Source organism: Formica exsecta, unplaced genomic scaffold (assembly GCF_003651465.1).
Source record: "Formica exsecta isolate Colony F162 unplaced genomic scaffold, ASM365146v1 scaffold634, whole genome shotgun sequence".
Lineage (NCBI taxonomy): Eukaryota > Metazoa > Arthropoda > Insecta > Hymenoptera > Formicidae > Formica > Formica exsecta.
In genome coordinates, this window is record NW_021853396.1 from 67,414 (window position 1) to 86,310 (window position 18,897).

The following is an 18,897-nucleotide window of genomic DNA, read 5'->3' on the forward strand; positions in this document are numbered from 1 at the left end:
ATATATATATATATATATGAATTATTATTATATATTATTATTACATATATTGTGACGCCGTCTCGCGCGCGTCCGCCGAATCCCTCCCCGATCGCGAAGCGCGGGCTAAAGGGCCGCGCCAGTCGAATAATTGCGAGAACCGTACCGTTGTTTCCAGAGAGGCGTTATTAATCGAGATTTCGTGCCTAATATTAATTTCGTTTATTATTTTCTTTTCGTACGAGTATTTTTTATGGGAGCCTCTCCGCCGAAGAAAGAGAGAGAGTGAGACCGCTAAAGGATGACGGGGAATACGACCGTAAATCAAGGACGATCTTCGAGGCGCAAGGAGCCAGCAATCCAGGAATTCAAAGCATCTAACGCCTAGCTATGTCACGACGGGATCAGGACCCGCACACGTGATGCGCGACGCACGGGACAGCGAGAGGATCCTCGCGCAAGGACTCAGGCCCGTGTGGATCCGGTCCCTGTGGAGGGACTGCAATAACGCTCCCGATGGCTTCGCACGGCTTCTGGAAAAGACCACCCCGAGGGTTGCAGCGATACTTCCGACCAAGCCGTTCGCCCTAGACCCCGCGACGGCCCCGCGGAAAGGGCCCCAGGCGCGCGCACCCCCATTACGACCGTGAGCGCGCCGCCCGCCGGACACCGTGATAACGCGTGATTGGTTGCGATAATACGCACCCCGTATGCGCAGCGCCGGCTGGCCCGCAGGGAGTGGCACCCGTTTGACCACGTTGCGATTGACCACGTTGATATTGACCACGGTCCCGATTGACCACGGTCCCGATTGACCACGGTCCCGATTGACCACGGTCCCGATTGACCACGGTCCCGATTGACCACGGTCCCGATTGACCACGGTCCCGATTGACCACGGTCCCGATTGACCACGGTCCCGATTGACCACGGTCCCGATTGACCACGGTCCCGATTGACCACGGTCCCGATTGACCACGGTCCCGATTGACCACGGTCCCGATTGACCACGGTCCCGATTGACCACGGTCCCGATTGACCACGGTCCCGATTGACCACGGTCCCGATTGACCACGGTCCCGATTGACCACGGTCCCGATTGACCACGGTCCCGATTGACCACGGTCCCGATTGACCACGGTCCCGATTGACCACGGTCCCGATTGACCACGGTCCCGATTGACCACGGTCCCGATTGACCACGGTCCCGATTGACCACGGTCCCGATTGACCACGGTCCCGATTGACCACGGTCCCGATTGACCACGGTCCCGATTGACCACGGTCCCGATTGACCACGGTCCCGATTGACCACGGTCCCGATTGACCACGGTCCCGATTGACCACGGTCCCGATTGACCACGGTCCCGATTGACCACGGTCCCGATTGACCACGGTCCCGATTGACCACGGTCCCGATTGACCACGGTCCCGATTGACCACGGTCCCGATTGACCACGGTCCCGATTGACCACGGTCCCGATTGACCACGGTCCCGATTGACCACGGTCCCGATTGACCACGGTCCCGATTGACCACGGTCCCGATTGACCACGGTCCCGATTGACCACGGTCCCGATTGACCACGGTCCCGATTGACCACGGTCCCGATTGACCACGGTCCCGATTGACCACGGTCCCGATTGACCACGGTCCCGATTGACCACGGTCCCGATTGACCACGGTCCCGATTGACCACGGTCCCGATTGACCACGGTCCCGATTGACCACGGTCCCGATTGACCACGGTCCCGATTGACCACGGTCCCGATTGACCACGGTCCCGATTGACCACGGTCCCGATTGACCACGGTCCCGATTGACCACGGTCCCGATTGACCACGGTCCCGATTGACCACGGTCCCGATTGACCACGGTCCCGATTGACCACGGTCCCGATTGACCACGGTCCCGATTGACCACGGTCCCGATTGACCACGGTCCCGATTGACCACGGTCCCGATTGACCACGGTCCCGATTGACCACGGTCCCGATTGACCACGGTCCCGATTGACCACGGTCCCGATTGACCACGGTCCCGATTGACCACGGTCCCGATTGACCACGGTCCCGATTGACCACGGTCCCGATTGACCACGGTCCCGATTGACCACGGTCCCGATTGACCACGGTCCCGATTGACCACGGTCCCGATTGACCACGGTCCCGATTGACCACGGTCCCGATTGACCACGGTCCCGATTGACCACGGTCCCGATTGACCACGGTCCCGATTGACCACGGTCCCGATTGACCACGGTCCCGATTGACCACGGTCCCGATTGACCACGGTCCCGATTGACCACGGTCCCGATTGACCACGGTCCCGATTGACCACGGTCCCGATTGACCACGGTCCCGATTGACCACGGTCCCGATTGACCACGGTCCCGATTGACCACGGTCCCGATTGACCACGGTCCCGATTGACCACGGTCCCGATTGACCACGGTCCCGATTGACCACGGTCCCGATTGACCACGGTCCCGATTGACCACGGTCCCGATTGACCACGGTCCCGATTGACCACGGTCCCGATTGACCACGGTCCCGATTGACCACGGTCCCGATTGACCACGGTCCCGATTGACCACGGTCCCGATTGACCACGGTCCCGATTGACCACGGTCCCGATTGACCACGGTCCCGATTGACCACGGTCCCGATTGACCACGGTCCCGATTGACCACGGTCCCGATTGACCACGGTCCCGATTGACCACGGTCCCGATTGACCACGGTCCCGATTGACCACGGTCCCGATTGACCACGGTCCCGATTGACCACGGTCCCGATTGACCACGGTCCCGATTGACCACGGTCCCGATTGACCACGGTCCCGATTGACCACGGTCCCGATTGACCACGGTCCCGATTGACCACGGTCCCGATTGACCACGGTCCCGATTGACCACGGTCCCGATTGACCACGGTCCCGATTGACCACGGTCCCGATTGACCACGGTCCCGATTGACCACGGTCCCGATTGACCACGGTCCCGATTGACCACGGTCCCGATTGACCACGGTCCCGATTGACCACGGTCCCGATTGACCACGGTCCCGATTGACCACGGTCCCGATTGACCACGGTCCCGATTGACCACGGTCCCGATTGACCACGGTCCCGATTGACCACGGTCCCGATTGACCACGGTCCCGATTGACCACGGTCCCGATTGACCACGGTCCCGATTGACCACGGTCCCGATTGACCACGGTCCCGATTGACCACGGTCCCGATTGACCACGGTCCCGATTGACCACGGTCCCGATTGACCACGGTCCCGATTGACCACGGTCCCGATTGACCACGGTCCCGATTGACCACGGTCCCGATTGACCACGGTCCCGATTGACCACGGTCCCGATTGACCACGGTCCCGATTGACCACGGTCCCGATTGACCACGGTCCCGATTGACCACGGTCCCGATTGACCACGGTCCCGATTGACCACGGTCCCGATTGACCACACACGTGATGCGCGACGCACGGGACAGCGAGAGGATCCTCGCGCAAGGACTCAGGCCCGTGTGGATCCGGTCCCTGTGGAGGGACTGCAATAACGCTCCCGATGGCTTCGCACGGCTTCTGGAAAAGACCACCCCGAGGGTTGCAGCGATACTTCCGACCAAGCCGTTCGCCCTAGACCCCGCGACGGCCCCGCGGAAAGGGCCCCAGGCGCGCGCACCCCCATTACGACCGTGAGCGCGCCGCCCGCCGGACACCGTGATAACGCGTGATTGGTTGCGATAATACGCACCCCGTATGCGCAGCGCCGGCTGGCCCGCAGGGAGTGGCACCCGTTTGACCACGTTGCGATTGACCACGTTGATATTGACCACGGTCCCGATTGACCACGGTAGCGAGCGTCGGTGCATCTGGCGCTTATTATATATCTTAATTAATTAGGTCGTTGTTTAGGGAGGAGTGTGGTGTCCCTGGCCGGAGCATGTCTCGTGCTCCGCTCGTCAGCTGTCTCGTCAGCTGCTTACTCAGCTTCCGAGAACTTGACCGTGACTTCCTTCTCTTTAGTCACGTATCTTACTTTTATTTTATTAATAATCTTTTATTACTTTTATTCTTTCTTAATTATCTTTCCTTGATCTCTTTTCTAATTTTAATGCATTGCTTTACTCAGCTTTTTCTTAATCTTTTCTGTTTAACTTTATTGTTTTATCTTTTAATATATTGAGAAATTTGGTCGGGTTACGACATCCCTCCCCCTTTGGAAAAAGAAAATTAACTATACGTGAATTTTCGTCTACAGTTTTTTCGCTATACATTTTTCGCATTTTACAATTGTTTCTTATATCTACTTGTAACAATGCACCCCCTATGGTGACACATTGTTACCCGGCAGTAGACCGCCGGAAGTCTGCCGCCCGGCGAATAGAGATATGCTCTTGAATTATTTTCTGTTTGCATATCGGATTTATATCGAGGTCTTTCTGTCGCATCAGCTTTCTTAGGGACTACCACTAACGGTGCGTTCCATTGGCTTATGCTTGATCTGATTATTTCATTTTTTAACATTTCTCGGACTTGTCGATTTACTTCTTCTTTATGCTTCTCCGGCAGGCGGTAAGGCCGTACGTTGACCGGTGAGCTATCTGCTTGCGTTGCAATCTTATGCGCGACTGTATCTGTGCACGTCAGTGGTTCTCCTTCGATATGCATCACGTCGCTAAAATCCTTGCAGATTTCCATTATCATTTTCTTTTCTTCTTTATTTAAATGTTGTGTACGTAATAATCGTAATACTTTTTCACTACGCGGGATTACTTCCTTTTTATTTGGCGTTTGTATTACGTTAATTTCTCCGGTTTCGCTTCGTTCGATTTCCTCTACACTTACTTGCGGCATTAACATTTCGATTATGTTATCCGTTGTGTTTATTACACTTGCGGGACATAGATAATTTTGTGGGTCGACCAGGCAGCTTCCTATAAATACTCCTGGTGCGGCTTCTTCTGCCTGAATGATGCCTATCATATTTTTATTCGTAGCTATTTGTATTATTGTTTCACTACGGGGTTGCAATGTGGTTCTCTGATACGGATATAATTTCAAAGTACTCCGTCCGATTCTCAATTGTTTCTTGGAGTAATTGCAACTGGCTCCTTGTTTCTTCAGGAAGTCTACTCCTAATATTCCGTCGTATTCGATCGGGGGTGACTCGAAGTTCCTGATGGACTTCCTTTTCCTGGGTTGTAGTTGTTGACCGTTTGACGGAGTTTCCTTTGCTGTCTCGTTCTGTCGATTCCACGGAATTTTTCTTCCTCGTGGTTGTGGACCTTTGCCGGTGTCGATCTTGTTAGAGCTGGCGTATCCCACCGCTGCCACCAATTAATGTTATGCCTCTAGCCGCTAAGGAAAAGGTTTTTAGGGATTTATACGCCCAAAGAATTAGGATCCACACTCGAAATAAGACACTCCCGAACGTTAGGTATAAATTGATATATTTCACAGATTCTTGTACACTTTCACTTAATCGCGATTATAATAGTCGGGCGCGATACGTACGGTATATCGATACTGTTGATATGAGCGAGCGAGTAGCGAGCGAGTAGCGAGCGTCGGTGCATCTGGTGCTTATTGTATATCTTAATTAATTAGGTCGTTGATTAGGAAGGAGTGTGGTGTCCCTGGCCGGAGCATGTCTCGTGCTCCGCTCGTCAGCTGTCTCGTCAGCTGCTTACTCAGCTTCCGAGAACTTGACCGTGACTTCCTTCTCTTTAGTCACGTATCTTACTTTTATTTTATTAATAATCTTTTATTACTTATTTACTCTTTCTTAATTATCTTTCCTTGATCTCTTTTCTAATTTTAATGCATTGCTTTACTCAGCTCTTTCTTAATCTTTTCTGTTTAACTTTATTGTTTTATCTTTTAATATATTGAGAAATTAGTCGGGTTACAACAAAACAAACAAAAAACATCAGACTAAAAAGACGAACTAAAAATACATAGTCAATATAATCGATAAAATAAAAATAAACTAAAAATACATAGTCAATATAATCGATAAAATAAAAATAAACTAAAAATACATAGTCAATATAATCGATAAAATAAAAATAAACTGACCACAGTCCCGATTGACCACGTTGATATTGACCACGTTAATATTGACCACGTTAATATTGACCAAATTAATATTGACCACCGTCCCGATTGACCACGTTAATATTGATCGCAGTCCCAATTGACCACGTTGAGATTGACCACGTTGATATTGACCACGGTCCCGATTGACCACGGTCCCAATTGACCACAGTCCCGATTGACCACGTTGATATTTACCATGGTTCCTATTGACCACGGTTCAAATTGACCACGTTGATATTGACCACGGTCCCGATTGACCACGTTGATATTGACCACGTTAATATTGACCACGTTGATATCAAACACGTTAATATTGACCACGTTAATATTGACCACGTTAATATTGACCACCGTCCCGATTGACCACGTTAATATTGACCGCAGTCCCAATTGACCACGTTGAGATTGACCACGTTGATATTGACCACGGTCCCGATTGACCACGGTTCAGATTGACCACAGTCCCGATTGACCACGTTGATATTGACCACGTTGATATTGACCACGGTCCCGATTGACCACGGTTCAGATTGACCACGGACCCGATTGACCACGTTGATATTGACCACCGTTCCGATTGACCACGTTGATATTGACCACCGTCCCGATTGACCACTGTCCCGATTGACCACGTTGATATTGACCACGGTCCCGATTAATCACGTTTATATTGACAACGGTCCCGATTGAAAAACCATGTAACACACACACACACACACACACACACACATGCAGAGGGGTGCAAGGGGGGCCTTGGGTCCCCTCTTTCCGCACCCCCTCCGCCAGTCAGGCACAATGGACCTTGCTTTACAACTTGCGAAGTACATCGAAAGCAAGCTTGAGAGGATCGTCCAGTATAGAGGATTTCGAAGATCTGCACGATCGATCGGATTTTTTTATGGAAAATGAGGATATTCCCTATACTAGCCGTGCTAGCAAAAGACTGCGTCAATAACAAAAAGTAAGTATAAAAAATGTATAAAAATTAAATATTCCTCTTCTAGTTCATATATTTACAATGAACATTTTTGTTCTGTACTGATAATATAACGATGAGGATCTTAAGGATGAACATTCTGGAGTCCTGAATTGGATTCCATCACTATGGTATACATATAGGACGTGTATACTTGTATACAGTTCACTGATCGACTCACGCGACATTCGCAACCTATTTTCTCGAAAACTACTATAGCTAAAAAAATTGAATCATACCTTTTTTGTAGACGATTTAATAAACTCTCATTTTGATAATAAATACTTTTTCAATTAAGTTAATATGTTACGAGATATATGCAAAAAACCGAAAAAGTTCATTTATTTTTCAAGATGGCGGCGATAGCTCATCTTCAATTTTTCAGGACTTTTTAGACGTTCATTAGTAAGCCTAAATGAACATTTCTATAAATTTTCAAAACTTTTGGAATTATTGTTTTTATTTTTCCTTCGTTGATTGGGCTAATTATAGAACAGCTTTGAACGGCTATCGAACAGCTTTGAACAGCTATCGAACGGCTATCGAACAGCTTTGAATAGCTTTGAACAGCTATCGAACAGCTATCGAACGGCAATTGAATAGCGCGGAGGCGCGGAGGGGGTATCGACCCCCCGCGAGGATCATATAAATAGGATAAAGCGATTGATAATAGAATCAATAACCCTTCGATTATTAGAAGCGTTAAGAGGACGAAATGGCAGCATACACAAACAAAGAATATTACGATATGCTGATGGCACTTGGCGAATGTCAAGAACAGCATTACCTAGCTGCAAGACGATATGCCGAATTATACCCAAATCGAGAAAGACATCCATCGGCTCACGTCATACTTGCAGCAGCTCAGAGGCTACACGAGACTGGCAGTGTCCTTCCAAATAAACACGACACTGGGAGAAATCGCGATGCAAGAAATTTGCAGAACACGGAGCAAATTATACGTGCTTTCGAGCATAAACCCGAAACGAGTATTCGGGTGGTTGCTCGAGAACACGATTTATCTTATGCAACTGTGCAAAGAATATTAAAGAAAAGTTGCACGCATATCTATCACTACACACGCGTGCAAGATTTGCGACCAGAAGATTTTCAAGCGAGACGTACGTTTTGCGAAAATTTTCTGAGAAAAGTAAATCGAAATCCCAGATACTTTTCTCGTGTGATATTCAGCGATGAATCGTTATTCACACGAGAGGGAATTTTCAATTTGCATAACATGCATTTTTGGAGCGAAGAAAATCCTAGAGTCACGTGATTAAGAAACTTCCAAACTCGCTGGAAGATAAATGTGTGGGCTGGAATAATGGGGACCGAAATACTTGCTCCAGTTATTCTTTCAGATATTTTAACTCGCCAAACATATTTGGAATTTTTGGAAGAAAATCTGCCAGATTTTTTAGAAGAAGTATCATTATTAGAGAGAAACAAGATCGTGTTTCAACAAGATGGTGCTGGGCCACACAACGCCAGGATCGTTACAAATTATTTAAACGAGCAGTTTCCTGGACGTTGGATGGGTCGGTATGGCCATTGGGCTGGACGTTGGCCTGCAAGATCACCGGATCTCAACCCATTAGATTTTTTTTTATGGGGATATTGTAAGGAAGTCATTTACAAAACGCTTCCCGAGGATGTCGATGATTTACATACAAGATTGCAACATGCAATTTCGAATATCGACGAAGAAATAATGGAGAACGTCGAAAAAATTTATTAAAACACATGAGAGCTTGCGTTAGGATGAATGGTGGTCATTTTGAGCACCTATTATAAAATTTTTTCAACTTTAAACCAATCCGCTCTTTTCAGAGCGACCAAAGACAATCCGCTCTTTTCAGAGCGACCAACACATTTCTACGTGGAACACTTTGTATTCGCTGAGACATAAAAATTTTTCTCATGTCTCGCTTGCGAAAAAAGACAAAACGAGTAATAAGTTAAATTATTAAAAAAAAGACGATGTTATTATACGTCATTATATTTTCATATTTTATAGTTTCATATTTTCGAAACTATCGAATTTACAATGTCGGAGGCTTTAGCCGATCACAGGACATGATAGCGTCCGCGTCGATCACGCGTAATGTGATACATTCAGTCGTTCGGCAGCCGGCAGCCGGCAACGCTAGTACCGACTTAACCTGCTTGTTGTCGTCGCGCATTCTCCGCATCGAATAACGCGTTTCTTTCTTCGAGTTATTTTAATAATTAATCGGTAGTAATCGGTAGATTGTGATTAACCGTTATAATCGTTAATAAATTCAGTTTATCAATCAAGTGCGTGGATTAATTCGTAAAAGTTCGGTAAGTAGTACAATTTGTGAGTGAAAAAAAGTTTACTAGTTACTCGTTGTGTCACACGGAAATATTATTTATCGAGTCGTATGAGGGCAACGAATCTCTACATACAAGATAAGAGTCAGTGAGTGAGAGAGAAAGAGAGAGAGAGAGAGAAAGTGCGTGTGTGCGATCAGCTGTTTGCTACATGCGATGGGTATAAAAGAGAAAGACAGAGCAAGAGAGAAAGAGAGTCCGTGTGTGCGATCAGCTGTTTGCTACACGCGATGGGTGTAAAGGAGAGAGAGAGAGAGAGAGAGAGAGAGAGAGAGAGAGTGCGTGTGTGCGATCAGCTGTTTGCTACATGCGATAGGTATAAAAGAGAAAAACAGAGAGAGAGAGAGAGAGAGAATGTGTATGTGTGTGTATACGCGTATACGCGCGTTCTCTCTCACACATACACTCCATCGCATGTAGCAAACAGTTGATCGCAGCGAGCGCTTCACGTAATCACCAGCATCGGACGGTGAGTTGCGCCGCCCCTGCCTGCCTCGCGTACGCGGCCCGTAATTCGTTAACTATTTTGGCTTATAATTTGAAAACTAAGCCTCGGAAAAAATTTTGGCAAAGGAAAAATCGTCTTAGAATTGAGTCAAGTATATGACATTGTAAGGACAGAAGGTTGTTTTGAATCACCCTGTATTATCTCACAATAATACAGTATAGTTTTATTTGTGTAGAATTGGCATCGTTAATTTTATTGAATCCTATATAGGAAATAAAATATTGTGTAAAGTAGCTCAATTTAACTGTACCTATAAATTCATTCACTTATTCCAAAAAAATTTTTTCCAAAAAGGTCGTAAAAGATTCAATCCGGGCTAATTCATATTCATTATTTTCGGTTTATCTAGCCATGTCTTATTCGAATGAAGAGGCATATGATATGTTGCTAATTTTGGGTGAGTGTCAAGGTACATTCGCTGCCGCTGACAGATTGTGGCGAGAGCGGTATCCTGATCGAATTCCTCATTCGCGAAACGTTTTTTCACGTTTGGCTAATCGAATCAAAACTAAAGGTGTCGTTCAGCCTCAACATAACAAAGGTAGACAGATTCGCAGTCCAGTTAGGGATAAAAGAGCAGCAGAAGTTCTTGCATCGGCAGAACTGAATCCTTATGATTCTTTAACACGCCGAGAACTAGATTCTAATATTACTAGTAATACTATTTCGCTCATTTTAAGGGAAAACAAGTTTCACCCTTATAGGATGTCTGTTCACCAAGCGTTGAATTCTAACGATTTTCGACAAAGACTTGCATTTTGCAACTGGATAAGACAGCAGCCACCTGATTTTCATTTAAAAATTTTATTTTCTGACGAATGTACATTTAAAAGTGATGGGTCTGTCAATACTTGGAACTACCGTTATTGGGCACAAGTTAATCCTCACTGGTTGAGAGAAATGGATCATCAAAACGTTTGGAAGTCAATGTTTGCTGCTGCATTATTGGAAGTCAAATCGTAGGTCTTATTTTCTTCGACGAAAATCTAAACGGTGATAGATATTCCGTCTTATTAGAGACACATCTTCCTATCTTACTAGAAAATCTTCCTCTGCAATTGCGCCTGGACATGTGGTTCCAGCAAGAGCATGTCCATCACATACATCCAGAGTTGCTCGTGCAGCATTAAATGTTATGTTTCCTAACAGGTGGATAGGCAAATACGGTCCTATCAATTATCCACCCCGATCACCAGACCTCACTGTCCTTGATTATTATTTGCGGGGAAGAATAAAAGATTTGGTTTACCGTGAACACACGACTACGAGGGACAATATGATCTGTAGAATAAATGAAGTAATTCAATCTTTAGATGCTGATGAAATTCTTCGAGCAGCCATAGCTTTCAAAATAGAGTAGATGCTTGCATTGCAGAAAATGGTGCTCAATTTGAACACATCGCTTGAGCAAACACAAACACATAGCATGTACATACTGCATTCATCCCCGAATCGTGAGAGGCAAGGGGACCCACGTTAATCAAGCACCCCGAATCGTGAGAGGCAAGGGGACTCACGTTAATCAAGCCCCCCGAATTGTGACAGGCAAGGGGACACGTTAATCAAGCACCCCGAATCGTGAGAGGCAAAGAGACTCACATTAATCAAGCACCCCGAATCGTGAGAGGCAAAGGGACTCACGTTAATCAAGCACTCCCCATCGTGAGAGGCAAGGGGACTCACACAAATTAAGCAACCCCAATCGTGAGAAGCTAAACAAATAATGAACATGCAATAAGCAGTTACACAACAAGTGTTTCTTTAAGAAAATTATGTGTTTTCTTTACATTAATTGAGTCGTATTGTTCGCAAAAATAAAAAGTAAGGAATTTGAAAAATAAATACTTAACAAAATATTATGTCACAATACTGTAATCTTCATGCCTTATAACTCGAAAAGTACTTTATGAAAAAATACCTTATTATAGTGTTTTGGAAAGCTCTTGACATAAGCTATAAGAATGTGCAATAAAAAATAGGGGATCCTATTTAAGAAATTAAAGGTGTCCTTGACTTGACCTTAACGATGCCATCCAAGGTCAAACTAATGACACCATCTTATGTTCCCCTCAAAACCATACAATTTTTGTTGAAAGCATTTTTCTCTAAAATGCTTAGTTTTTGAAAGAAAAGGGGTGTACGGGTGGTCTAGGACACCCTGTATATAAATTAATTACGGGAAATAATTTTAATATAATAAACAAATAAAATTACTTAATAATAATTCACATTTGTATTAAAGAAACTAAATTTCTAATAAATTGATTATAAAATCCCCTCTAAATAATTATTAAACATAACTATTTTATATTTACTTTCATTTATTATAACATTCTTTTAAATTACAGAGAATTTGTGTAATTAAAAGTTAACACAAATTCTCTGTAATGTAAAAGAATGTTATAATAAATGAAAGTAAATGTAAAATAATTATGTTTAATAATTATGTTCGGGAGTCGACCTCGACGAGATCGCCCGAATCTTTCAGATACGCTCAAAGTTGAGCGAGAAGCAGTGTGTAACGCGAATCCGTAGATCCGCTGGAGGAATAGGAGTTGAGAGATTACTCACGTGTACGTAATTTTAAAAACGTTCATTAGCAAACACCGGGAGCGAGCCACGACACGTATTCCGCAACTCCGATCGGAAATCTTCACAATGTCCTTTGACAAACTGCCTTTCTCCGCGTTTCGGAAATCTGCACGGGTCCTGCATAATCTAGGCCGCAATGCAAAAAACATCGGACTGCCGCTGTCACGCGAGATTCGGAAAGATCTCCCATGAGTTATGTGGGAGTCGCGGCGCGTTCGCGAGTACACACAACACATTTGTGAATTACAGATTTGACGATATTACGAGCGCGAATTATCCAGAAATCGCGGCGCAGAACATTTAGCGTGAGTTGCGGTCCGGCATGTAACGCTCGTAAATGAGTTTGATTCACGATAAGTGTGACTAACGGGTGTGACGCAAGAAGGATCGGATGTCGAACGGACAATGGCAAAGGAGCTTTATTAAGCCGTCCCCCTACGCGCACAATTCAGTCCCGGTCAAGGAACGGTCGAAGAGAGAGAAGTGAGCTTCTCGACGAGAGGCTCTGATTTTTTGACAGCGCGTTTATTTCCGTCGGAAATAAGTCGGCTTGAATTTTCTTAATCCAGAAAGTTCTGGCATTGTTACAGTTGTATGCAGAAAGCGCAATATTTTGTGATGCCGGATAATGAGACGACAAAGGCGAAAACGATAATGAGCTTATGTCACGACAAGAGCGATTACGACGACTGTTAATTACGAATTTATTGATATACGCCGTGACGCGAATTAATTTTGGTCACGATGAATATTTAGAAGCGAGGTCCCACTTAAAGTGCGGTTGAGAGCATCGCAGGGAACTAACCTTTTCTTTGAGAGGCGCTTCCTTGGGAAGACGCTCATTGCTACATTGGCTACGTTGGCACATGCCGCCATTCGGCGTCTGAAGATGAGTCTGAATGTCATTAACGCGATTTGCGACAAAAGTCTTCCATCGCGAAGGAGGTTGACTTACCCACGCAAGCACGATCGTGGAATCTGTCCAGCAATGACACGGAATATCCTTGTAACCGTTCGATCCGCGAACGAACTCGACAAGTCGTGCGAGTAATAATGCTGCGGATAATTCGAGTCGTGGTATGCTTAGAGATTTTAATGGCACAACCTTCGATTTACCGACGAGTAAAGTTGTCGTGATTTGACCTGATGACGAAATGATTTTGATATAAACGCATGAGGCATACGCATGTGTAGATGCGTCCGCAAATCCGTGAATTTCGGCGTGACTTGTATCCGATCTGCGACCGAACCAGCGTATTATTTGCAAATTACTGAGATGTGAGAGCCGAGAATAGATTTCTCTCCACTTTGCGATATGTGGCTGGGAGATAGCGTCATCCCAATCGCCTTTAAGTCGTCAGAGTTGCTGCATAAATATTTTAGCGGTAATCGCGACCGGAGTGACCCCCCCAAGCGGATCGTAGAATTTTGCGATCGCGGACAAGATCGTACGCTTGGTTTCCGGGGCGTTATCAGACAGCGACACGCGAAACTCGAAAATATCGTTTTCCGGATTCCACCCGATTCCGAGGATTTTGATTTGTTCGTCTTCAGCCAGAGGTTTTTTCATGGCTAGACCGTGATCTGTGATTTCGATATCCTCGAGAAGAGAGAGAGAGTTGCTCGCCCGTTTCCGTAATACGAATCCGCCGCGCTTTAACATAGAGTTTAATTGATCGCGCGCTTGCCGAATTCGAATGGTATCGTCAGCTCCGAAAAGTAAGTCGTCGACATAAATATGTATTATCGCTCAGGATAGGAACTGCGAGCTGAAAGTGCTGACCTTCGTCGATGACGAGTTGTTTTAATACCCGAAGGGCTAGAAACGGAGCACATGACATTCCATACGTAACCGTTAGTAATTGATAATTGATGAGCAGCTTCGAGAGCGATGATAGTAGGGGGACGCGGCGAAACCGATGGGCGAGGGATCCGCGTAGAGGAGGGAAGGGGACCGCGTCCTAACCGGTAGGCGAGGGGTTCGCGGAGAGGGGGGAGGGGGCCGCGTCCTAACCGATGGGCGAGGGATCTGCGGAGAGGGGGGAGGGTGGAACCGCGGCGAAACTGATGGGCCAGGGATCCGCGTAGAGGAGGGAAGGGGGCCGCGTCCTAACCGGTAGGCGAGGGGTTCGCGGAGAGGGGGGAGGGGGCCGCGTCCTAACCGATTGGCGAGGGATCTGCGGAGAGAGGGGAGAGTGGAACCGCGGCGAAACTGATGGGCGAGGGATCCGCGGAGAGGAGGGAAGGGGACCGCGTCCTAACCGGTAGGCGAGGGGTTCGCGGATAGGGGGGAGGGGGCCGCGTCCTAACCGATGGGCGAGGGATCTGCGGAGAGGGGAAGGGGGAACCGCGTCCTAACCGGTTGGCGAGGGGTCCGTGGAGAGGGGGGACGGGGACCGCGTCCTAACCGATAAGCGAGGGATCCGCTAACCTAACCTAACCGGTAGGCGTGTGATCCGCGGAGAGGGGGGAGGGGGATCGCATGAAATCGGTTAGCGAGGGACCCGCGGGGAAGAGGGGACGCACGCGAGTAGGTGTGAGAGAGATAGCGCGAGGAGTCCGCAATGTGTTGGAGAGGGATAGCGCTAATGATATTCTATGGGCGTGGGAGAAGGATAGCGCGAGGCGTCCATATGAGCGTAAAACAAGGATAGCGTTTGCATGCACGTTAAAGAGAGATGGCGCGAGGCATGCACTTAGGAGAGAGAGATAGCGCGAAGCATGCACTTGGGAGAGAGATAGCGCGATGCATGCACGTGGATGATACGGCGTTTGCAAGGCGGTGTGAGAGAGATAGCGCGAGGCACGCACGCGTGTAGGAGAAGGATAACGCGAGCAAGGAAGGGAAGCAAAAGAAATACATAATCATTTTTTCATGATTAGGCGTTTGTACAAGCTGTTCAACGTCCGCTCGTTTCAGCATTAGCGATTCCCACGTGTCAATAGATAATATGATTTGATTGCCTCGGTTTGTCGCCGAGATGTAATTCCACGTAAGATGTTACTCCAACGCTGATACCAATATCCAAGTATTTATAAGCAGTGCGCGTCAAAGCAAATCTGCGTACCAAAATTCGTGGTATACAACGAGGTTTACCGCATCTGAAAAATACAATTAAATATGAAATAGCATGGAAAAAACATATATGAAAACATATATGTATATATATATGAAACATTTGTGATACTTACAAATCATGTGGTTTCTTGTACAGCTTAATTTCATCTCGTGGTTTCTTGCACGGCTTAATTTCATCTCGTGGAACGTAATAATTCATGCGTTTGCAACCGTTGCTGCTACTTCCTTCAGGAGAGTACATTTTGTCTCTCGGTTATGAGAAGTGGACCGTTGGTACTAGCAGTTGACGCGACACTGATCGTATAAAAATTAACCGAGTATACGTGACGCCTATTTTTCAAAAGTATAACGTCGTGGGAGATTAATACTCTGAAAATTTAGGAGAAGAGGAAACGGTCTGTATACCACTCTTGCCCCTTCATCTACTTTACGTACCCTCAGCCTTCTCGACGCGATATTTTTTCAATTTTTCCATTCAAGCGCCGATGAGTATCAATACGAGAAACTATGAACTCTTTCACACAACCGATTTACGCGAATGGTACAAGCGGCGCGTTGTTGAGCCCACCCTAGCTTCGCTCGAAGAATTTTAGGAACGTGATAGTGGGTGGGCATTATCGCGAATACTCGATTTAATCGTAAATATAAATAAATATAATCCTATGCGCGCGGGATGTCACATAAAATTACCGCGGGCGATAATAATGAAGGGAGCGGTGATCAACGTGCAATCTAATGACAATGCGTGTTTCGCGTGGTCTGTGGTCGCCGCTCTACATCCAGATGAAAGTTATGTTTATCGAGTATTTTCGTATTCTCATTATACAACGGTGCTGAATCTCCAGGACATTGAGTTTCCAGTGACTGTGAACCAAATTAAAAAATTTGAACTTGCCAGGATGTTTGCACTAATTTAGCTCGAACGACAAATTATAGTCTCATATGGTGGACTGTCGAGAGATGAACGAGTGCGCTATCCGAATACTGAGCGATAAGGACAAGTGGCTCACGTTCAACAATTATAATCGGGTGACTGCGTCGACAGGTTGCAAGATACGTGTTTACAACAGCGCAAATCATTTTACAGTTCTTTGACCAGTGACACAATATCCGAGAGCGATTACGCGCACGACGAGAACGTCTGGAAGCTGTTCTCCATTCGAACGCTGGGCGAATATAGCGATTTGTATCTCAAAATTGATGTTTTGTTATTAGCAGATATTTTTGAAAATTTCCGCGAGAGTTGTATTAAAAGTTATAGTCTTGACACCCCGTATTACTATACTCTTCCCGGATACACGTGGCACGCCATGTTGAAGCATACAAATATTACATTCAAATTGCTTACGGATATCGACATGGTTATGTTTATCGAACGCGGAATACGCGGTGGTTTGAGTCAATGTTCCAACAGATACGCACATGCTAATAACAAGTATATGGAATCGTACGATCCATCGAAACCTTCATCATATCTCACGTACTTTGATGTAAATAATTTGTACGGATGGGCAATGTGTCAACCTTTGCCCTATGCAGATTTTCGATGGGTCGACGACGTATCCGATTTTGATACATCATCGATCGCGCTCGATTCGCCTATAGGCTATATCCTTGAAGTCGATCTCGAGTATCCGCAACGTGTTCACGATGCGCACACTGACCTACCGTTTTGCCCGACACGCGACAAACCACCTAGTAAGCGGCAGGATAGCTGCTCGCAACCTTATATGATAAGAAGCGTTACGTGATACATTACCGCAACCTGCAGCAATGCACGCGACACGGACTTCGCGTTACAAAAATACATCGAATATTACAGTTTTCGCAATCTCCATGGCTTCGCAGTTATATCGAACTCAATACACAATTCCGAACACTCGCGAAAAATGATTTTGAAAAAAAATTGTATAAATTAATGAATAATACTGTATTTGGCAAAACGATGGAAAATGTGCGCAATCACGTTAATATTAAGCTCGTGACACATTGGGATGGAAGATATGGCGCAGAGGCGATGATCGCAAAACCAAATTTTCATAGTAGAAGCGTGTTTTCGGAGAATCTGATCGCCGTTAAATTGCGCAATTTCGAAGTTAAACCAATCTACGTGGGTATCTGTATACTCGACATATCCAAGACATGTTTGTACGAGTTTCACCACGATTATATGGTACCTATGTATCGAGAGAAATGTAAAGTCATGTACACCGACACCGACAGTCTCATATATCACATCGAGTGTGAAGATGTATATGAGAATATAAAGCGCAACGTCGATTCGATACCAGCAATTATGCGGTGGACAATCTGTACGGTATACCGCTTGCGAATAAAAAGATACCGGGTTTAATGAAGGACGAGAATAATGGCGCCATTATGACCGAATTCGTCGGGCTTAGGGCAAAAATGTACGCGTTGCGAGTAGATGGTAAGAAAGACTCGAAAAAAGTAAAAGGCGTCAAGAGTAACGTCGTCGCGAGAACGATAACATTCGACGATTACACGCGGTGTTTGAACGAAGAGATTGAAATGACGCGTCAGCAGTCTTGTATAAGATCTAAATTACACGAAGTATACACCATCTGCGAGACAAAAATTGCTGTAAGTCCGTACGATGACAAGCGGTATATCGTACCCGAAACCACCGACACGGTACCGTGGGGACATTATAAAATACCGTTGTAAATAAAAATCATGTATATTTATTGTAAATAAAAAATTACATATATTTATTGTAAATTAAAATTATATGTACAGGTCTACCGGAAAGTTCTGTCCGTTTTTGGAATAAAACAAAATACAAATTTTTATTACCGTCAATAAACTTTATTAAATAATGTAATTGCCATTATTCGGAGAAGTATTGTCAGCAACTGGATAATTTAAATACAGCAGTCCAAGAAAAGAGGCCGCCGATGTTCAATAGGAAGAACATCATACCGCATCATGATAATGCCAGGCCACATGCTGCTTTGGATACTCGTCAAAAAATTGCAGAACTAGGCTGGAAAATTCTGTCGCATCCACCATATTCCCCGGACTTAGCACCCTCCGACTATCACTTGTTTTTGTCCTTACAAAATTTTTTGAGGGGCAAAAAATTCAAAAATGAAGAAGATATCAAACAAGCACTGGTTCAATTTTTCGCATCAAAAGATAAAACATTTTTCGAAAAAGGGATATACAAATTGCCCTCACGCTGGCAAGAAATCATTAATAATAATGGCAATTACATTATTTAATAAAGTTTATTGACGGTAATAAAAATTTGTATTTTGTTTTATTCCAAAAA

The 18,897-nt window shown here is 45.7% G+C and overlaps 1 protein-coding gene across 1 annotated transcript; it reads left to right on the top strand.

Annotated features, from left to right (window-relative positions):
• The first annotated feature begins 16,306 nt into the window (after nucleotides 1–16,306).
• Nucleotides 16,307–18,290, top strand: LOC115242803. Its single transcript, XM_029819343.1, has 4 exons — nucleotides 16,307–16,503; nucleotides 16,648–17,349; nucleotides 17,451–17,797; nucleotides 17,872–18,290. The coding sequence occupies exons 1-4, from the start codon at nucleotides 16,307–16,309 to the stop codon at nucleotides 18,288–18,290; spliced, it is 1,665 nt and encodes a 554-aa protein (XP_029675203.1).
• Nucleotides 18,291–18,897: the final 607 nt, after the last annotated feature.